Here is a 21,819-nt window from a genome sequence, read left to right on the forward strand (position 1 = left end):
CTCCTGCTGCCTGCTCTCGTCTACTTTACAGGCGAGGAACAGTTTATATAGAACAAACCTTATGTCCCACGTTGTCCTTATAGTTTCAAGGACTTATTGAGACAGGCAAAAACAGAAAGACAAAATGTATTTTATATATCATTTATGTTAGCCAATGATTCACTTTACAAGAAAGGAGCAGTGAAATGTAATTAAATTAATTCACAGTACAATTTTTAAATACTGAACTCTAGTTAAGTATTTCCATTTTATGATCATTTACCTTTCTACTTCACTGCTGTCAGAGACTCAGACTCAGGACACAGAATAACATCCAAATGTCTTTAATGGAGGTCTTTGTCAGGGCAAGATCTGGTTCAGCAGCCAAACATGGAGAGTGCGTATGTCATGTAGAGTCATGTAGCGATGAGACGAGACAACTCTTCTTCTTCTTTAAGGTTTAACAGCAGTTGGAACCCTACTCATTGCATTACTGCCTCCTACTGACAATTACTCCTTATCCAGTCTTGTCGTTTCACTGTACTATAATCTTCTAAGTAGACAAGTGCCCTTCAAAATTGCAAAACTATATTTCCACTCAGTTTTGGAAACCCAGCTTTCAAGAACATCTTTAAATCTGAGTTCCACCAGTCCCAATTTACATAGTCCTGCAAGCATAATCCCTCTTTCTTACCTGAGTTTCACATTGGGTATTCCTCCCGATCACAGATCAAAGGCTATCATGTGAGGGTCAGCTCCATTCAATCCCACAGAGATAAAGATTTCTGTTGTTAACTACTCAGTTTCAACACAATGTGTAATTGAGAGACAAAAAGGCCGGTCTTGACCTCATCATAGAGACCTTTATGAGTAGAATGTTATGGAGTCAGACCTATAGCAGGTGTTAAATTCAATCATATTTTCTTAACCTGGCTGAAGCATACATAAACCAAAATACATTGTTTTCAGAACATGGTTTTAACTTTTAAAATCCAACAATGAACAATGATTCGGATTTAGTGGAGAGTGGGTAGTGGGCGTGGCTTAGGGAGAGCCCAGTGTGCTCGTTATCTTACAGCTAAAATGAGTTCAAATTTATGTGTGCATAACATTTATAACTATTTAAAAAATGTATAAAATGTGCTTTGTTCAATATATTTTATTAAAGATACATTGTTACTTGTTATGATTATAGATTAAATAGTTAAGATTTTCCTTTTTAAAACACTTTGCTGCCAACATTTAAAATTGAATGCAAGACTTTTACATGTAATGGCGCACTTTTTTTTTCACTGTTACCTTCACTTAAAATATCTCAGCACTTCTTCCATCTGTTATTTTATCTAGGGGAATCATGCATTTTGATAAGTAGATGGTCCCATTACCCCACAGCTATGTACCATGTTTTTTCTCCACCTGTAACAGAGTGCTCTTCCCAAAAAAGAATAGAATAAGAAAAAAAAGAACTTTCATTGGGATGCAAAACGTTCCAGCCCCCCAGTTTTGGCAAGCTCCAATTAAAAGCACCACATTCCGCCCTGAAGTGGTCCAACCCCTTTTTTCACACAGCCTTGGAGCAAATAAATTGTTGGGTTTTTTTTACATAAAGTGAGCTGAGCCTGGGAGGGCAGAAGGTGCTGTCGCTTGTCCACAAACAGAACAGAAAACATCCACGGACCCAAAAGTTCTATTCTCTTCAATTTTACTTTGAACTTTTTCTTCTGAGAAGCTTTTTAAGAGTTCCCTTGGAATTTTTTTTTGTCCCCATATTGAACTGCGATGTCTCTGAGAGGTGAAGTGTGTGTGGTGACAGGAGCCGGTGGGTTCCTGGGAAAGAGGCTGGTGATGCTGCTGCTGGAGGAAGAGAAAATGGCTGAGATTCGACTGCTGGACAAACAAATACAGCCACAACTTCTAGACTCTCTGGAGGGTAAATCTGTCTATTTACAATTAAATGATGCATCTGTTTTTCCTCTGCAGCATACGTGAAATACATTAAAATTGCATTGGGAAGTTGCTTGTTATAGTGTGCTGTGGACATCCATTTCACATTGAAAAATTTAAAGTTGTAGTTATGAAGTTATGAAGTTATAAATATGAATGTAGTGTTTACTCTTAATATTATCAGGGATTAAAACTAACAATGCTTATTGGAACCACAAACATGGTTCACAAACCATGACAAAGACCTATCTATCTATGATAGCAATTTTGACTACAGCAAAGCTTTTCACGTGATGCCAGCAATGTTGTTTAAAAATTGATTTAGTTTCTTGTTTATTCTATGTGTGTCAGACTGTAAAGGCAACACAAAGTTGAGTGTGTTTGAAGGGGACATCAGAGACGGGGATTTCCTGAGAAAAAGCTGCAGAGGTGCATCAATCGTTTTCCACATCGCAGCCATCATTGACGTGAATGGCTCAGTGGAGGACAGTGAGCTGTACAGTGTCAATGTCAAAGGTAAGGCCGTCTCTTTAATGCACTGAAAGATGAAGCGGAACTCATGAGTGCTTATGCATCCTATTGCCTTTTCAAAAATAAATAACAAAATTATAATTTGTTTATTAGTCCCCAATGGGGAAATTACTGCACTACACTCTGTGTACACACTTTTTGTTAGTACTCAAACACAGGCCTGAAATACACACACATGCTCAGGACCTATACATGCAGAGATGTCAGAGTGAGTGGGCTGCCAGCTGAACCAGCGCCCTGAGCGGTCGGGGGGGTACGGTGCCTTGCTCAAGGGCACCTGGCAGTGCCCAGGAGGTGAACTGGCATCTCTCCAGCCACCAATCCACACTCCCAACTTTTTGGGTCCATACAGGGATTTGAACCAGTGACCCTCCGGTTCCCAACCCAACTCCCTATGGACTGAGCTACTGCCACCCCCAAACTGCTTTCCGGACATTGACATTTTAGCTACTGTTTCTGCCTCCAAAGAAATGGTTACTTTGACACTTCAGCTGCTTTCTCTGCTCACATTTCACTGACATGAACTTATTTAACAGTTTACACTTCAACTGACAACTCATTTCTTTTTTTAAGCAAGTTTGAACTGACTTTTCAACATCTCATTGCTTGAACTGTATTCATTAAACTTAAACTAAAACTTGAACTCGCAACACTTTCACTCTAACAGCCTTTGACTTCAACTTCTTTGAATGTCACACAATATTTTTTCTTACAGATTGAAATGCATTGATTATACATTTTTTGAAGTGTGTCTGTGTGTGTGTGTGTGTGTGTGTGTGAGAGTGTGAGAGACACATGAAGAGTTTCAACTTTGACCATTCCTGTCATTAAACTTTGCAGCTTTTCTTTCATTTAATCTGTTTACTTTCCTGTTGCCCTCCTCTGAGATAAGATAAATAGTGATTTTAAAATCTCTTTTAACTCATACAAACTCGAGAGCACCTTTTGCTTTGCAGGAACGCAGCTGCTCCTGGAGGCTTGTATTCAAGAGAACGTGGTGTCCTTCATCTACACCAGTACCATCGAGGTGATGGGACCAAACTCTAGCGGTGAACCCATAATCAACGGCAGCGAGGACACAGTTTACAACTGTTCTCTGAAGTTTGCCTACAGCAAGACCAAAAAGGAGGCTGAGCAGAGAACCCTGCAGGCCCACAGCGAGGTGCTCAATAATGGAGGCCGGCTGGCCACCTGCGCCCTCAGACCTATGTACATCTACGGGGAGGGCTGCCGCTTCCTGCTGGGCCACATGGGCAACGGGATACGAAACAAGGGCGTTTTGTTTCGTATGTCTCAACCGGAGGCCCGAGTGAATCCCGTGTATGTCGGCAACGTGGCTATAGCCCACCTCCAAGCAGCCCGCAGTCTCAAGGATCCACAAAAAAGAAATGTTATCGGAGGAAAGTTTTACCTAATTTCTGATGACACGCCACTTCAAAGTTATTCGGACTTAAACCACGTCCTGATGTCCCCTCTGGGCTTCAACATTCAAGAGAAGCTTATGTACCCGCTCCCCCTCCTCTACATGGTCTGCTTCTTAATGGAGATGCTGTGCATGATGGTGCGACCTTTTGTACGCATCGTCCCGCCCCTGAACCGGCAGCGCGTCACCTTGTTGAACACGCCATTCAGCTTCTCGTATGAGAAGGCTAAGAGGGATCTGGGATACGTCCCCAAATACACCTGGGAGGAAGCACGCAAAGGCACCATTGAATGGCTCGCGTCAGAGCTGCCGAAGGAGAGGGAAAGAATAATTGCTAAATAATTCATAAAGTTGTTAGTTCTAAGAAGTGTTTGAATAACATCATCTTCCTACAGCGATTGTAAAAACAAAAGTTAAGTGAAAGGAATGGCAGCACGCATTCCAAAACATGGTGATTGTCACTGTCGCCTCATTATTCTGATTATTTTAGTAAAGAGTTTAGTTTGAATTGTTTTTTGACTGATATTTCCAGCAGGAGTTGCCAAAGTTTCCTTCACATATGGGGTTTAATCGTAATCATTAATAAGCTCCCGTTAACTTTGTTTTTTTTTTAAATGTTGTCTTTTTAGATAATTGCCTCAACCTCAGGAGAGATTATGTAAGGTAGACAGTAAATTAAACAGTGTTAACCCTATGAGGGAGAGGAGGGTTGGGCTCACAACACACTAAAAGTTTAAATACAAAAGTCTAGATCTTGTAGCTTTGATTCTCGTCACCTGATGTTCCTGGACTGTCCTGGTAATATGTTCTTACTATTAAAGATTATGGTGAGAAAAAAACCTTACTCATTGTTCATTTTCATTTAAACATGGTTTACATATTTAATTACTGTTTGTTCATCAGTTACTTTAACTTTAAAGGAAACTTTTCTTTGCAGCACTTTATAGATTTGAAGCTAGCAGACTTTTGTAAATGTATCCTTCCAGCAGTTTGTTTGGTTAAAGTATGGAGCTCGTAATTATATTTAAGCTCCACTATTTGATTAACAAAAAATGACTTCCAAGTGCAAAACTTAGGCAGCCCCCGGCCATATAGCTTCTGTCTAGGATCTTTCTTCGTTTTAGCGTCTGTCTCTTTAAGTCCCCCTCCCGAAAAAGCCCTGTCTTCTCTGATTGGTCAGTTTTTATGGATCTTTTTCCATATTTGCGCTCTCGGAATCTAAGCAATGTCATTGCAGCCGGAGGATGACTGTAACGGCACTGCAGCAGCACATTACAATGGGGCTTAAAAATTGGGCACCTCAGGTGAAAATTTGTATTAATGTGCATAAGGAAGCCAAGAAAGGATGGAAAAATCTCAAAAGGCATCAAATGACAGATTTGACATTTGTACAATATGTCACAAAAAGTTCGATTTTATTTCCATCATTTACACTTTCAAAATAACCAAAAACAAAAAGATGGCATCTGCAAAAGGTTGGGCACCCAGCAGAGTTAATACCTTGCACTGCCTCTAGTTAATACTAGGAGACAGAACCTCCTCTACGTCCTCACCACAAAAATTAGCGTTTTGAAGTTTGCAAATGAACAATTACAAAAGCCAGATGCATTTTGGAAACGAGGTCTGTGGACCGGTGACTTTAAAATATAACTTTTTGGCCGCAATGAGCAAATGTACGTTTGGAGAAGAAAGGGCACAGAATTTAATGAAAAGAACCTCTGTCTAACTGTTAAAAATGGGGGGTTGATCAATCATGCTTTGGGGTTGTATTGCAGCCAGTGGCACAGGGAACATGTCAAGAGTAGAAGGAAAAATGGATTCAATAAAATTTCAGAACATTTTGGAAGCTAACTTGATGTCATCTGTGAAAAAGCTGAAGTTAAAAAGAATGGCTTCTACAAATGGATAATGATCCTAAACACACCTCAAAATCCATTACATCAAGAGGTGTAAACTGAAGGTTTTGCCATGGCCTTCACAATCTCCTGACCTCAACACAATTGAAAATCTATGAATAGACCTTAAAAGAGCAGTGCATGACACACACCCCAGACATCTCAAAGAATTGGCAGACTTTTGTAAGGAAGAATGGGCAAAGATACCTCAAACGAGACTTGAAAGACCTTTGGCTGGCTACAAGAAGCGTTTACATACTGGGATACTTGCCAAAGGGGGCATTACAAGGTATTAACTCTGCAGGGTGCCCAAACAGATGCCAATTTTAGTTTTCTGTTATTTTGAAAGTGTAAATGATGGAAATAAAATCGTATTTTTTGTGACATGTTATGCAAATGTCTAATCTGTCATTTGATGACTTTTGTAGCTTTTTCCATCTTTTCTTGGCTTCTTTTTGCTCATTAATACAATTTTTTACCTGGGGTGCCCAAACTTTCGAGCCCCACTGTAATTCAATAAGAAAACTGAAGTAAACTGGTTAAAGCACTGGGATTCCCCAAAATAGTTTTTAGCATATTTACAAAGAGCATTGATTAACTTAAAAGAGCATTGAAAGTGGAACAATCAGCTAATTATTGATTTCCCAGACGCAACAGGGTGACCACCTACTCATTTATTGTGACACACACAAACTAGAGCAGCCAGGCCAGAGTCCAGCATTTCACACAAACAGCCATTGAACACCAATGAGGGCATGGATTCATCGCCTGGCAAAGAGCTGCAACCGCTTGTTGGCCCAGTACAAACCCAGTTTGGGAAAAGAAAAACAACACCCACTGACAAATGTGATGCCTGTTAGAAGTGGAGCTTTACAAGAAAAGAGACATAATTAAAAACAGTTGGACTGCTCAGAGGAAGTAGTTCCAGAGTTGCAACACTGCACAGAGCCGGGATTTTCTCAAGCCGAAAGCTGATCTCCATTCAGCAATCTGGGAGCTAAACGGAGCAGCTGATCACCGTTAAGCACTAACTAAAGCTCCCAGGCAGCTACTACTCTCATCTCTGTCGTTCAACAGAAATGCCTCGTGAAATCAAACCGATCCTCTTCTGTGTCTTGACACTCTGCATTACAGCACTGGTGGTGGGTAAGTGAAGAAACTCATGATAAAGATTGTCTCTCCAATAATAATTGGAAAAGTGTGTCATTTTTAACTGCAGAAAGGGATAAATTGTGTATTTTCAGATGGACATTAAGGGCATTGTCTATTTTGGACATTGCACCACATAAATACACTAAATCACAATTTTATATATTTATTTTATATATATTCATGGTCAAACAATGTTAGAGTTTTTGTAAAAATATAAATCTGTGTCACAATTCACTAGAAAATCACTTGTTTCCTCTCAAAAACAAATTGACCATCATGTGTCTGTTGCAGTTATATTTCTTTAGACATTATGAAATGAACATTTTGTCGTTCGTTTGGTGTCAAATACACAACGTGTCACTTTTTATCAGAATGAGGGTTATTACCAATAAGGTTTTCAAATGGAAGAAATAAAATCCTCTTCTAATTTAAAAAAAACATGACATGTGTATTTGACACCAGATGACACAAACAAAAACATAATCTAAATCATAAAAATAATGTAAAATAATCCCCCAGGTGTGTTATTGTCTGAACTCAACATGTTTGCCGCTGTGTGTTGCATGGAACCAACACCCATACAACATTCAAGCCCAGTCAATGCAACTAATACAATACGACTAATACATTGTTCTTCTCAGGTGTTGAGGAAATTCAGAGTGATGAGGAGTGCGCTGACCTCAACAACACCACCTGGCTGGAGTACCGGCAGCAGAGAGTCAAGCTGCAGGTGCAGTACCTGCTGCTCACGAGGAGGAACATGGACTGTGCCCAAATGTTCAACCAGGAGTCTCTCACTGAAACACAGAAGCAGTCATCCTACTTCAACATCTCCCACCCAACAAAGGTCATCATCCATGGTTACAGGTCAGGACAGAATCCTTAAAGACCCTTTTTTCATCTTTGTGAGCCTCTGACTGATTGGTTTCTACATGAACACTCAAACATTTTGTCAAGTTAAAACCCTCTTGTTTTTTTTTGTTTTTTTTTAAAGATTTCTTTGTTTAAGAGGTACAACACACATTAATCAACATGAGTACAGAGTCCAACATGTAAATGAGCAAGATTTAGCCATGCAGGCTAATTTTCATCTGCAGTCTCTAGTTGGTTGATGGCTTAAAACAGTAGACAAGCTACAACAACACAACACATACAAATCAAACAAGAACAAATAGACATAGACAAGTAAACCACAATTCCAGATAATGACAGCGGGCAGGTTGACGGCATGAGAAAAAAACAACAAGTAGCATATACAGCAGACGGACAAAATAGCATAGGCACACATTAAAACATATCAACAACACAGAAGCACACACAGAAGGGCCCATTCAAACCCTTCTAAACCCAAGACATACAGTAAACATAAATTCACAAAAACAGTTTCATTTTTGGGAAAGTCGCCCACAAAGTGAAAACACAGTTCTTCTAATTTATAGCTTGAAATAAATGCAAGATACAGATCAGAAGAAAAATGAACATTAGACTAATCTGCAGGCAATCCTAAACCAACATGTAACATAAGAAAACAATGAGGCTAATGGGTTGAACATCAGACAATAAATGTGTGAAATATTTTAAGTTCACAAATATCTCCTTGATCATGTACGCTCTCAACATTTTTTTTAACACTAATACTCCCAAAAAAGATTAACAATAATATGAAAAAATAGAAGAGAAAAAACATACCAGAAATTGAGAACCCTAATATTAACGTGATACTTAAACCTCACAATGAACATAAATCCCAGAATCACCTAATTCCCCCAGCCTTTATGCTCGACTTAATAACTCCCTTAGAATCTACTGTAAGACACTTCAATTTTTAAGGAACCAGTTTTTAGTTTTTTGTTAGTTTTTTAAACATAGTTGATCTTTGGTTTATGATGTACAAGTCAACGCCACCGTCTGGCCTTTCCTACATCCTTCTCCATCCCATCATCTTTTACCCCACCACCGCAGGATCCTGGGCAGTAAGCCGTCCTGGGTAAAGCAGCTGGCCCAGACCTTGCTCAGGGCGCAGGATGCCAATGTGCTGGTGGTGGACTGGGTCTACGGCGCCTCCTTTGCCTACAACCTGGTAGTGGAGAATTACAAGGAGGTGGCTTTGCAGATCTCTGTCCTCATCAACCAGCTGCAGGTGAGAGAAACACATTAGGGGTGATTTAATAAACTCATAGCTTCCACAGAAACAGCTGCAGGTGAAAATAAAAAAAGAATGTGTGCAACTGTCTCGTCCAACAGAAACACGGATGCAAGCTAGAGTCTTTCCACTTCATCGGGGTCAGTCTTGGGGCGCACGTCGCTGGTTTCGTGGGGACTCTTTTCGATGGGAAGATAGGACGAATCACCGGTGTGTTCAAACCACCTCCATCATGTCTACAAACAGATCGGTGCATAAGAAACATAAAAGCCTTCTTCTTTAAGCCGTTGAATTGGAAACTACACTATTATCTGATCGTAGATTTTTCTTCTTGTGAAGAAGAAAACGTTTAGATGCCATAATTCAAAGTTTTAAAGTCCTGCTACACCTGTGTTCCACTTCAATTTAAAGAATCATCCTTCCTTACAATACAAAAATACATGAGGAAGAACTACAATACTGTTGAAATGGTGAATGTAAAACTAAAAGGTGCCTCAGCTGCTGTTATTCTGCTGCAGAACAGGCCAGACAATGAAGTCTCTCACAGAGCCTCACTGAGGCTGTGAATGTGTTTCAGTGTGACCCTGAACGATCAGCCAGGCTCTTCAAAAGACAACAGCACTTTGATAAGAGCCTCTCTGAAGCTGTTTGGAGACGCTTGTCCCAAAAAAAAAAAAAAAACAGCCAACACAATACGCCACTGTTCACTTGTTTCTATTTGGTCTTTTTGTCTGAGTGGAGAGGCTGGTGCACATTTAAATGTAAGTGCAGGTTAAGATGAGACACAGCTGCTTATGGGAATCTGGTCATTAATAAATAAACGGTAATAACAATAATATTGTGCAATTTGTGAATAATATTGTAAAAAAGTTAATATGACCTAACCGTCACTAGCTTTCAAAAACGATTCATTTTGGCTGCTAGTAGAGGTCAGCTAAGCTCTTTTTTAATAGCAGAAAGTTTAGGAGTTTCTAGGCAGTGATGGAGTACTCAAGTCCTAGACTCAGACATGAATTTGATTGCGTTGCTATTTTCTGGACTGATGACTCGACTTGGACTTGTGCTTTTTTTTTTTTTATCGCACATGAGCATTCATGATATAGGATTCGGAAGTCAAGTTTTTGACTATTTTTGTGTGTAATGGGTCATACATTTGATATAAGACATTGATATGCAGTATATTTCGATTGCACAGTATCATGCAGGGGCTAGTGATGGACTTTGATTCAAGTCTGACTCGAGTTGCTATTGTCTGGACTTCATTATTGTCTTGATTCAACTTAGATTCTTCTTCACTGACTCAGACTCTGGGGACTCTGACTCGACAGTTGATGACTTGACAACAACACTGTTCCTAAGTAACAGCCCTGAGTGCATTTGGGATTGCTTTCCCCATGAATATCTCATCAAAAGAGAAACAGACTGGTTTACTTGAGATGCCGGTTCACTGTGCGGCAGGACTTCTATATTAAAATGTGTGTGGCAACAATGAGGCAGATAAATCCATTGTTTAACCCTTATTTTAGTAATATGATGTTCATAGTTTTTTTTTAAACTTACTGTATCTCTATTTTCTTTTGTTTTTGCATCTGTTTTCTAAAATCAGCAGCTTTTATTCTCGCATAGTAATGTTCAGTCCTGTAAAACCTTTGCATTTCAACAACTGACAACATCAGCCACAGAGACTTTATTTGGACAACAACCTACGACATAAAATCGTGCTCCTTGAATCCAAAATGCTACTAAAGTGCTCATGTTATCATGGGGGGGGGGGTGGAGATGCTTTTAACATTGAACCACAACAAACCACTGTCTACTTAAAATCCATCACATTTACAGTGGGGTAATACAAAGTAAACTTTCATTATCAGAGTACTGATGGGAAATGATTGCCAAAGAAGTTGATGTTTCACTTTCCAAACTAAGTTTACCTTGTCCTTGTCGCCCAGCTCTAGACCCTGCTGGACCCATGTTTAAAGGAGCAGACACTTTTGACCGGCTGGACCCGTCTGACGCTCAGTTTGTTGACGCCATCCACACAGATGCTGACTGTCAGACAACATAAATACCATAAAGCCTTAACATAATTACGATTTCTTTCCATTTCCATCAAAATGCTAGTTGTGTTTACAAGATAAGTTTTCGAACAGTGTATTTGCCTATGTTCATAAAAGGTCAACAGTAGGTAAAAGTAAAAAAAACACCAACATCATACTGAGGCATAAGTATATTTTCATTACAGGCCGTTATGTTTGGAAAAATTAAGAATAATCCAATGTACAATTGTCATGTTTTCACTGGGTAATGTGGTCAGGGAAAAGCCATGTAATGTCTGCATAATGAACAGCACTAAAACAAAGCTATCTACATCTACTATCTAAGTCTGTAGACGATTACTGTCAAAAGTATGTTTTTCCTATCATCCCAGGGTTTGTGTTTACAGTAAAGAGTAAAATATCACCACTGCAGCAACAAAATGACAATAGCTTTAATGAGATTTTCTTTTGGATCAGATTTTGGGATTTCCATCCCTGTCGGTCATGTGGACTTCTTTCTGAACGGAGGAAAAGACCAGACTGGATGTGCTCGCTCTAGGTTTGCTTCAAGTAAGTTCAGCATCCACTTGATACTTTTTTTTGAGATACATATTTCCATTTTTCTGCTACTTTATAATTTTCATCTACTACAACTCAGAGGCAAATACTGCACTTTTTACTGCACTACATTTCTATCACCTAATAAGTACTAATCAACAAATGAATTATATATAAGAAGTTAAGATAAAACCTTATTGATCCTGTGTTAAGTGTATGCTTAAAAACAGAACTCACAATTCAGACACCCACTGGGAGATGTTTAAGAATATATTCACAAATTAAATACAAGGTAAATGTGCAAAAAGGTGAATAACTGGTGAGCAGGGTGTTGAGTAGCAGCGAGTCGGTGTCCAGGGGTAGTGGAGCGGGGATTTGAGCAGGGACAGTGAAGAACAAGGCTGAGCATGGCACACAAATAGTACTAGAGGGAGCAAAAACCCAAAAGGTCAGCCAAGCAGGTTCCAGGCAAAGACAGAGGACTTTAACAGGTAGGAGACAAAAAGAGTAAGTGGAAATCACTAGGGTTTCAACAACAAACTAGTAGGCTAGTGCTACTTTTACCTAACCACAAGATCTGAATACTTCCAGCACTCACTAAAATCTAAAAGATGGAGCAAGTCAGCACAGCTGTGGTTGTTGTTTTTAAACTTGGCTGCTGTACTCTAAAGCATAGCTCAGGTTACTTTCTTTTCAAGTTATAAATAAAGAAAATCAAATTATACGTGAAGATCTAACCCAGTTCTACATGCAGACCCATTTAAATAACTATAATTTTCTACAGACATCTGGCACCCTTAGTGTTTCTGCGTGTTGTCAGTTCTTGTCTACTTCCCAGTGTATGGCTATGTGATATGTGACCACATGAGGGCGCTGCACGTCTACATGAGCGCGCTGAACGGCTCGTGCTCGTTAATGGGGATCCCGTGCTTCAGCTATGAGGAATTCCTGATGGGACGCTGCGTGGACTGTGACGTCTTCAAGGGGAGATGTCCAACTATAGGTAGGAAAACTGCATTGCATAAAATGCTTATTTTCGGCATTATTATCAATATTTAGTATTATCTTAAGTATGCTCCTCAAACATGATGCTTGTGACTAAGTTGTTCATGTCATCTATCTTTTTATAATAAAATCATTACACATAATTATATACTGTTTCTAATAGCCAGTATAGTTACTAAAGGGCTGTACTAAGTAGAAATTTGAGGTAGGCTGTATGTACTTTACTTATTTCCCATTAACTTTATACTTCTACTCCTCTACATAGAGGTAAGAGGTAAATATTGTACTTTTTCCTCCACTACATTTGTCTGACAGCTTCAGTTAAATTGTAAATAACAGTTTTTCATCTCATTCCTGTCCAGTGAAAACCACTAATCTCTAAATGTGTTAACCGTTTGCGAAAAAACTGAAGGATGAAGTGTTGATAAAATTCTCCTATTTCTTTCGTTAAATAAAGTCTGTAAAACTCTTCTTGGATCAGCTGGAAAATGCATCGTCACAAAGCTGAAAACAGGGATGTTTTCCGACACCAAAAAGGTTTTAAAACTTCTTAGAGATGTGTGGACACAGGACAGCAAGTATTTGCTTAATTTCAGTGTTAAACTATTTGCATAAGAAACAGCATCCATTTCTGTTTCTTGTGTAATAATCATAATTATCAGTGACCTTGTGGAAAGCACCGAAATCCCCTGAGGGTAAGGTAAGTGGAGGACACGTCAAGCTAGAGATAGGAAAGCTTCTCTTTATGGGATATTACTCTCCTTTCCCTATAAAAAGCTCCTGTTAAAGACTATCAACAGTCATTTTCTGTAGGCTACTTATGCTGAAGTGGTGTAAACTGACTCTACTTGCTGCAAGTACACACATTTTTAAGAGAACTCCAGGGATTTTTGTCCATTCTATGGTAAATAATTATCGTAAAACTTTTTGTTCTCTGTTAAGTCTCAATATCACTAGTTGATTTTATATCAGGCTGCACTCAGGCAGCAGGTCTGCTCTTGTCACATGGCAGCTTTTGCCGGCTTCTTATCATTTTAACCCCCTGATACACCAACATGCTGATACAGGGACACAGTCAACTCTCTCTCTCTCTGTGTGTGTGTGTGTGTGTGTGTGTGTGTGTGTGTGTGTGTGTGTGTGTGTGTGTGTGTGTGTGTGTGTGTGTGTGTGTGTGTGTGTGTGTGTGTGTGTGTGTGTGTGTGTGTGTGTGTGTGTGTGTGTGTGTGTGTGTGTGTGTGTGTGTGTGTGTGTGTGTGTGTGTCAGGTTTATCAGAAAACAGTGGGATAGACATGTCTCCAGTTCCCAGAGAGCAGAAGCTCTTCCTCCTCACAACTGCTTCGCCACCTTTTTGCTGTGAGTGTGCCCCTGTCCTTTATGTGGGGAAATGTTCATGTCGATTATTACATATATAAACACACAGATTTTTGCATTCTCTCAAAGTTTGGTATTTTAACGCGTCAGGTTTAAAGGAATTTGTATGTTTACAAAAGCAAAAATGAGAATAAATGCAACACAAGAACAATCAAAGGAGTTAATTCAAAAGGGTTAGGTGTTATAAACTACACCTTTTTGGTCAGCCTGAAGTTGCTTTGGTTGTTTGGTTTGTCAACACTTTAAAAGGTGTGTGTGTGTGTGTAATTTGAAAAGACAAACAAATGAAGTAAACTAAATTACTTTGTTAATGTGTAATTGTGTCGTACTTTAATGCCAATAATCCAAAGAGTTTTTATGTTGTATGTAGATATAGGTCAGTAAATCCATTTTTTTCTGTTTTGCTTAGCTCATCATTTCCTGCTGCAGCTGGAGGTTTCTCCTCTGGATAAGAGCGCGGAGGTGGAGCTGACACTGAAGACGCAGAACCTGGAAACAGAGCAGCGGCTCAGGCTGTAAGTAGATAGTGGTCTTGGTTTAAGGAATGGCATTCGGTGTGCTAGTTGGCTTAGAAAATAAAGAAAATGCTTTACTAAAATATATATGCTCCTGACCTGCTATTGCCCCGCGAGTCTAACTGTGTGTGTTGCAGTCAGAAAGACACAACAGTGTACAGGACTGTGTTGTCACACCCTGCTGCCCTGTGTGAGATCGACTCCATCGAGCTGAAGAACACCGGAGCTCGCTTCTACAGACAGGGTGACATCCACGTCAAGTCTGTCTGCCTCTCAGAGATCCCCTCTGTCAGGTGCGTTACCTAAAACGTGACGTGCACACATATACTGTTCTGTTCAAGTACCCACACCTCCTCCTGGTGGATTTTATTCTTCTATATTCTATAAATCATCGACAGCTTAAACAACTTTGGTGCAGTTCCATTTTCTCTGTAGATGTCTTATCTGTACTTGAACATTTCTTTTCCCCCACTTTGAGGAAAAAGTTAAACATTTAAATCTGATTTCTGTTTCAGGAAAGAGGAGCCGCTGTGCGTGAACAACATCAATATCAGACGAGGAGCTCCGTGGACACACGACTTTGTGCAAGTGTGTGGCATCTTCTGAAGAAATGAGGCCTACTCTCTCCCCTATTGCATCTACAGTGAATCCATTAAACGTAAAGTCCCATTTTCACCATCTTGTTAAATGATCCGGGAGCCAAAGAACTACATTTTGCTCTGGAGACAAAGCTAATATGATAGAGACCATCACAGCTAACTGAAAACATGCAGCCTAGTCGTACTTTATTGCCAGAGATCTTTTGTTATTTGGGTTTGCAGCTCTGAAAGGCTTTAGGATGTTCAAGGTTTCTGTATTTTCTGACTTGTGGTTTTAATTGTACTGACTTCAGTTTTGTACTTTATTTTTCTTTAAAGCCACACAATAAACTAGTAACTGCTTTTTCTCTGTTGTTTTTTGGGAACTAAATAATGACGTTTGTGTGTTAGATACTGGAATGAAAACAAATATTATCAGCACTGCAGAATCAAAACTGCAGCTCATCACATGCTGGAGAAAATGTCAGAAGATCCTCCTGCAATCAAAGATTAGCACAATTGGAGATTTTCTCATCTGATGCATTAATAATGGGTGCTGTAACAGCAGTGTTGAGTGGTCTTGTGACAGACAGGAAGTAGACATTTACAGAAAACAAACTACATTTTCACTGCACACAAAGAGCTTTATGGAGAAATCTTGGCCCATGAAAATAATTTTTAAAAACACTGACTTTATAACTTTAGTCCCATCTTGTATTTTAGCAAAGCAGTAATGGGACAAATAATGCAATTCACAGTATACAAGTGTGTATTACATTCTCAGTTACAAAGGAAAATAAAATTAAAAAATCAAAGTCTACAGGCATCCAATATATCGCCAAAGATTAAGTAAAAGGTTGTTCTCCAAATGAAATTGGCATCAGTGGTGCATTAAGATAAATAAACTAAACATGAAAGTGAAATCTAAACTGCCAAGTTGCAGGTTTTGTACATTTTGTAAGTGTTCATACACGTCTGGAAAGTTCTCAAGAAGTATGCAAAACTAAATATTTTCCAGATGTTGAAAGGATTAAGAATTATAACAGTATAATGCAAGTCTGTTCAAATCAGTCAGATCCAGAAAATGTGTAATCATACTAAGTTAAATCAATACTCTTGGTAACACTGAGTATGTGTTGGGAAAAAAACATAATTGTTTTTAACATTCAATCATGTAAAGTCCAAATCAAACAGTTTTAGTTTTAACATCAAATATAACTGAGATGAAAACCAACTTCATCTGTATCAGTATCACAAAATCCACTTTTTATTACATAAAAATACCATTTCAGACATTTAATGTGCCGGTAAGGTGAAGACTGTCCGTAGTGTTTCAGTGCCACTTAAAGGACAATTCCGCCCCAAAATGAACCTAGGGGTCACATGCACATGTTACTGGTCACTGATTGTACGGCGTTCGTGGGTGAATAGGTCATGACTGTTTTTCCAAGATGGCGCCTGCCTGTATACGCACACATATCTACAATAACCAATCACAAACGTTTGGTTGTGACGTCAACATAGCATCACTAACCTTAGCCTTAGCTAACTCTTTTACCACAGACGGAGCAAGCTGGAAACTTTTCCCGAACCCAAAGGGGAGCAGGGCCACCACATCTTGGTCACTAACAAAACTCAGCAAAGTTGTTCTTGCTCGGGCTTTAACTTCTGGATATTCAGCAGCATTGCTGTAATGGACTGAAAGCCTTTGCTAACATCTTTCTCCGCCACCATTAGTTTATAACTCACCAAAGGTTACTGAACTTCAACGTCATTGTTCTCAGCCACTCCCTCTGTTTGCTGATTGGACCGCCAAATATTTGGCTGGAGAAAACCCATAGACAGTAAAAGAAATGAACCAACAGATCCCCTTGCTTTGGGCGGAGACCAGTGAAGGTTATTAAGGCCATGATATACTAAACCAAAAATCGGCCGTCGGACAGCCTGGCGAGTTCAGTGACTCGAGTCTGTTCTGTGCTGTCGTCCATCGGAGGGGCCGTCGTCCTTCATTTTGGCCAACCTGACATGCTCAATCGGAAGCACTGCCAGCAGTTGGACTCAAAATGACCAGTCTGATTGGTAGAGTACTAACTCAGAAACAAGGAGCGGAATGAGCGTGACTAGAGTCTATCAAAATCTCATGAAAATCTTTCAAACTGACCTTTGTCGATCTGAAATGAAGACAGATTCTGCAACTTCATGGAGTATTTCCCGCTTAAAAATGTTTTAGGAAACATGTTTCAGTGAACTACTTTAGTAAAATATGAGATCATGTTCTGAACAAGCCAACAAGACAGTCTGGCTTTGAATTTCCATAGAAGCTAGACCCACGTGACGCGTTTATCCAATCTGCTGCTGGTTTTAATTTTTGGGCGACAATACAAATTAGCACCGCCTGCTGTTATGGAGACGTATTACCTTTTGTCGGATTGGTGTGTTCCAAGGCACTTTTTTACCAACTCGGGGAGACTGATCAGTCCAACTGCCTTTTCTGCCAAGGTGCGGCTGCCTGGTTGGTGTGTCAAGGGCTTAACAAGCACTTTTCCGGTGATTGCTGAGCGTTACTGTGCAGCCTACAACTAAGCTTGACGACGTAGATGTGACGTGACAATCCTGTCTGAAAGTCTACTGGTAGCCGTGCCAAGAGAAATCTCATTCCCAATCTTGCAGAGACGGAGAGCGTAGGTAGGCTATATATAGATAACATAGGCACAGGCTAATTATTGATTACTAATATAGTAGTTACATATAGGTATAATAGCTAGTTAACATTAGTTATTAAAGCTAAACAGCTAATGTAAGTCCAAACTGTCTACATGTTTTTCCTGACAATACAGTGATTTGTTGACTATGCAACCGCAGGTCACTTGGTTATGACACAATCATTAGCCTATTTTTACAAAAACACCTGCTACAGAGCCATAACTTGAGGTACAAGTTAATAGAGCCTTTTTATACATTGTTGTGTTTCTTTAGAGATAAACAATGGACACTTCACATGTATAGTTTTTTCCTGTCAAAGTGTTGCCAAAATAAATGGCAGTAAATGGAATGCTAACGGCAGGTGAGTGCTTGGTAGCATTAAAATGGCGCCTTAGAAGCTATGCTTCGTGGACGCTCGCTTATCCCCTTGAGGAAACCCAAGAATGTACCGCAAACCAAGACAGAGTACTGAAGGAAAATGAAAATTGAGCCAAAGTACATAGGAGGGCGGAGCCAGGCTACCGACTACTAGCATTACAAGCTATGTTCTAAAACTGGTCACATTCAATTAGCATGAAAACATTTCCCATAGAACGGTCAACTCTGTAACCATCTTTTATTAACCCCTAGGTTCATTTTGCGCCAAAATTGTCCTTTAAGATCATGGTGTATTAGGATTTAATTCAGATTGTGGACAGTTTATTAAATGTTGGATACAGTTTATCTGCAAGTCAAAATGTCCTTCTTTAATGATTCCCTGATAGCAGCTAAGTAAACACACAGTATAAGTGTTCTTTGAGCATTTTATAGTTTTGCCCACTTGTTGAATTAAATATTTTGTAAAGGCTATGTTTGTTGAAATGCTAAAACATCTACAAGTTTTACTAAAGTCTTTAGGATTTGGTGGCCTCAATGCTGCTTCAGAGACTTTAAATCTTGACACGAAAACTTGATAAAAGAAAAAAAAAAATTAATTGAAGTGATTATGATGATAAATATCAGCCCCAACAGTGATTGTTGAAAGACATCAATATTAGCTGCCTCACCATTAAAACTGCAATTTAAATAGAGAGAACGAAGAGAGTCTTCATGCTCTAGACTGCAGATTAGTGAGGTGAGAACAGGGACAGAGAGCGACGAGGAGACATAGCAATTGATCTGTGGCACCATCATACTGCTAAACAGTAGATAATATTCGGTTTCCAGGTTTCTCACAGTTTGGGAGTGTCGGTGGGAGCCAGCGGCGCTCTGCCCCTCTGGAATCGAGGTGGTAGATCCCCGTCACTATCACCTCCTGCAGAGTCAACATCGAAGCTTCAGTTAGGGTTCTTATGATCACACAACAAACCCTACTGACATCATGATAACTAACACTTGTCTTTGCATTCTGCCATGTCACGCACTGCTCCACCAGATGAAACTGTGGAGCAGTGCATAATTTATATGTAAATTATTTGTAACTAACATTATTACCCTGTTTTATTACATATAACAAAGTTAGCACTTTCCAATACATTCCAAATATCTTCCTATGGGCGATCTGCCGAAGGTTAGTAGTCTGCTACTTCTAGCAATGTTCACGGGCCCTAATTAAGACCTCTGACCCAACGTTTTTGAAAACTATTTACGAATATTTACAACCATAATTTTAACAGTCATTTCAAAAGTATTATAATGTGAAATAGAGGTCCCTCAAGATAATGTAAAAATCCAGGAGCTGCCTTAAAGCTGCCTTTTTTTTTTACTGGACGCTATTTTACCATGCATTTGTGTCTAAATTGGGGATCTTCGTGTGTGTGTGTGTGTGTGTCTGTGCGTGTGTGTGTGGTAGACCAAGGACGAAGTGAGAGAGTGATGACGGCGACTGTCTTTGGGGCAAGTACCGACTCTGGAGTCATATTGCGAGAGAGAACAAACTGTCTCCCCTGTGCTTTCTGACCACGGTGGGAAATCTTTAGCAGGAAAAGTTAACCCTCTCCTTGATTTCATGTTGTTTATGGGCAACAAAGCTACAACGCTACAAAGCCACTGCCACGCGGCAATGTGTAGTTACAATTTGGGGAGGTGCAAGTCATGCTACGGCCCGATGTAGGTTTTTGTTTTCACGTACCTACGCACGTAAAAACGGCATGTATTTTACGCAGGACCATAAAACTGCCTTAAGGTTTCGTGAGCCACATGTACTGTAAGTTTAACATTAAAACATAATTTATAAAATTATGCCAACAATATTAGGCTATTTTAATAGCTTAGTATTTTATGCACTAAGACGGTAAGTATAAAGGTTTTCGGCCGCCCTACACATTATTGAAGGCCCGGTTTATTATGTCACTACATTTTATACAATATATGGAGTACCCTGGGGTCCTCTATTTCAGTTAAGGGGTCCTTGGCTTAAAAAATGTTGAAGACCCCAGGTCTGTGAACATCAAATGGATACAGTATTGAGCGAGAATGCTTTAACCAGCCGCTGCTAATGAGGCAGCAATGTAATACTTAATCCTGTAATACTAGGATAAAAATGCACCTTCAATGTATGTCCTCTAAAAGTGTTGTTTTTAACACTGACATGCTCATATTAATATTATAAAGGATCTCCCAGACTTTGTATTTTTGGCACACATAATTGGATAGACACCATTTTGTGTTGGTAACCCCGCCTTACTTGAACTGAATATTAAAGGTGGGTATTTATTGTTGTGACTCCCAAATCACCACCCTGCATGCTTCCAGAGAGCCAGAAGCCTGTGTGTTCACATAACAAATCGGTTCCACATGAATGTGCGTGTGTTGAATGTCCTAGAAAGACGCCCTTTGCTCTTATGTTCTGTGGGACTCTTGCCAAAACCAAGCAGCTGTTACATATATATTTTATTTTGTAACAGCTGACATTTTGCTAGCCATTCACAAACATGGACCCAGAAAAGCAATAAATATCACAAATTTCAGTATTTAACAGAGAACTTTTCTTCATATATGCAAGATTGTCGTTGGGCCATACAGTATTAAGGAAAGTTCTTGAATCATATTTTGCAGATTTGAGATGTCTGTTGCCACCTCTAGCAGATCTATGATTGCCAGATTTGCATAGGCCTACTATGTCTGAATTGAAGCTATGTTACTATCCGCGATAGATTTGACCTACTGCTTCGCAGCCGCCCTGCAACCCAAACCCGACTGACACCACCCAGCTATGAAACGTGATCCTCCACCTGTGACCGGGCAACGGCTGCTTTTGGGATGGTGGGAAGGCAGGGGTGAGGGGGTGGGGTGGGGTGGGGGGAGGGTATAACAGGCCGGCACAGAACAGTCAGCCAAAGGGTGAGCACTCTGGATCATTATTATTATCTGGATTATTATAGTACTGTATTTTCACACACACACACACACACACACACACACACACACACACACAGTGGTGGAATGTAACTAAGTAGATTTACTCAGTCCAATCAATCTGACTATTTTAATCCTGTATGCATTTTGTCCAGTGCTGGAGGAAGTAGACTACATAAAACAAAACAATGACTTTCCAGATCTATTCTAAGTAGTAATACACGTGTAACAATCCTGCATTAAAAAAATCAGACTTAACTAAATGCACATAAGCATTTATCAGCAAATCTTAAGTTAGGTAAAAGTAATCATTATGCAAAATACAACACTTTCAGAGTGTTTTAGAGTTTGTACTTGATCATTTAAATCATATTAATCAATCATATTTGTTTAAGATGAAGATTTTTTAAGATAATATGCTACATTTGCATTGTAAAGTGAATGTTGTCAATTAAAAAATAACGTTAATTCCCTCTGATGTGGAAGTGGAAATGAAAATGCTCAAAATAGAATGATGTTAAAAATGTAAGCTACTTAAGTACCATACTTGAAGAAATATCCTTTGTAACTTTCCACCATTGCATTATCCATATTATCCAAAATGCCTGGTTAGTAAGAATTGTGCACTGCAAGCCACCCATGTACACCC

At 39.5% G+C, this 21,819-nt stretch overlaps 4 protein-coding genes across 10 annotated transcripts in view; 2 read left to right on the top strand and 2 right to left on the bottom strand.

Annotated features, from left to right (window-relative positions):
- The first annotated feature begins 1,446 nt into the window (after positions 1-1,446).
- Positions 1,447-4,715, top strand: hsd3b1 (hydroxy-delta-5-steroid dehydrogenase, 3 beta- and steroid delta-isomerase 1). The gene is made up of 3 exons (XM_034886213.1): positions 1,447-1,909; positions 2,275-2,439; positions 3,411-4,715. The coding sequence occupies exons 1-3, from the start codon at positions 1,759-1,761 to the stop codon at positions 4,217-4,219; spliced, it is 1,125 nt and encodes a 374-aa protein (XP_034742104.1). The 5' UTR covers positions 1,447-1,758; the 3' UTR covers positions 4,220-4,715.
- A 1,814-nt stretch (positions 4,716-6,529) lies between these two features.
- Positions 6,530-15,494, top strand: pla1a (phospholipase A1 member A). 5 transcript variants are annotated; one of them, XM_034885244.1, is made up of 11 exons: positions 6,530-6,918; positions 7,566-7,791; positions 8,887-9,064; positions 9,169-9,277; positions 11,017-11,118; positions 11,581-11,673; positions 12,482-12,664; positions 13,931-14,020; positions 14,448-14,553; positions 14,691-14,846; positions 15,069-15,494. In XM_034885244.1, exons 1-11 carry the CDS (start codon positions 6,852-6,854, stop codon positions 15,157-15,159), a joined length of 1,401 nt encoding a protein of 466 aa, XP_034741135.1. In that variant the 5' UTR covers positions 6,530-6,851; the 3' UTR covers positions 15,160-15,494. The 5 variants fall into 5 exon arrangements, with proteins under 5 accessions (XP_034741135.1, XP_034741133.1, XP_034741132.1 ...); XM_034885242.1 differs by having other exon boundaries at positions 14,691-14,842; positions 15,059-15,494; XM_034885241.1 differs by having other exon boundaries at positions 6,531-6,918; positions 15,063-15,494.
- The window catches only part of LOC117952733 (cytochrome c oxidase copper chaperone), an 18,483-nt gene continuing 9,807 nt past the window's right edge, over positions 13,144-21,819 (bottom strand). The window contains exon 5 of the transcript XR_004658494.1: positions 13,144-13,167. The gene's annotated coding sequence lies outside the window, so the exon portion shown is untranslated. The remainder of the gene's footprint in view (positions 13,168-21,819) is intronic.
- Positions 18,624-21,819, bottom strand: part of popdc2 (popeye domain containing 2) — a 9,219-nt gene continuing 6,023 nt past the window's right edge. For 2 of the 3 annotated variants that reach the window (XM_034885249.1, XM_034885247.1), the window contains exon 4: positions 18,624-19,128. In XM_034885249.1, the coding sequence (XP_034741140.1) occupies positions 19,046-19,128 (83 nt within the window). In that variant the 3' untranslated portion in view covers positions 18,624-19,045. Of the gene's footprint in view, positions 19,129-21,633 lie in introns of those variants that run through there. The other variant, XM_034885248.1, reaches the window with a different exon arrangement.

The sequence above is a fragment of the Etheostoma cragini genome, chromosome 11 (assembly GCF_013103735.1).
Source record: "Etheostoma cragini isolate CJK2018 chromosome 11, CSU_Ecrag_1.0, whole genome shotgun sequence".
In the NCBI taxonomy this organism is placed as follows: Eukaryota; Metazoa; Chordata; class Actinopteri; order Perciformes; family Percidae; genus Etheostoma; species Etheostoma cragini.

What these genes read in the sequence shown, in the direction of transcription:
- hsd3b1 (XM_034886213.1), top strand. Translation starts at nt 1,759, where the DNA reads ATGTCTCTGAGAGGTGAAGTGTGTGTGGTGACAGGAGCCGGTGGGTTC. An exon ending in ACTTCTAGACTCTCTGGAGG is followed by an intron (nt 1,910 to 2,274) that starts GTAAATCTGTCT and finishes TATGTGTGTCAG; the next exon opens with ACTGTAAAGGCAACACAAAG. An exon ending in GTACAGTGTCAATGTCAAAG is followed by an intron (nt 2,440 to 3,410) that starts GTAAGGCCGTCT and finishes TTTGCTTTGCAG; the next exon opens with GAACGCAGCTGCTCCTGGAG.
- pla1a (XM_034885242.1), top strand. Translation starts at nt 6,852, where the DNA reads ATGCCTCGTGAAATCAAACCGATCCTCTTCTGTGTCTTGACACTCTGC. An exon ending in TGCTTCGCCACCTTTTTGCT is followed by an intron (nt 14,021 to 14,447) that starts GTGAGTGTGCCC and finishes TGTTTTGCTTAG; the next exon opens with CTCATCATTTCCTGCTGCAG. An exon ending in CCTCTCAGAGATCCCCTCTG is followed by an intron (nt 14,843 to 15,058) that starts TCAGGTGCGTTA and finishes TTAAATCTGATT; the next exon opens with TCTGTTTCAGGAAAGAGGAG.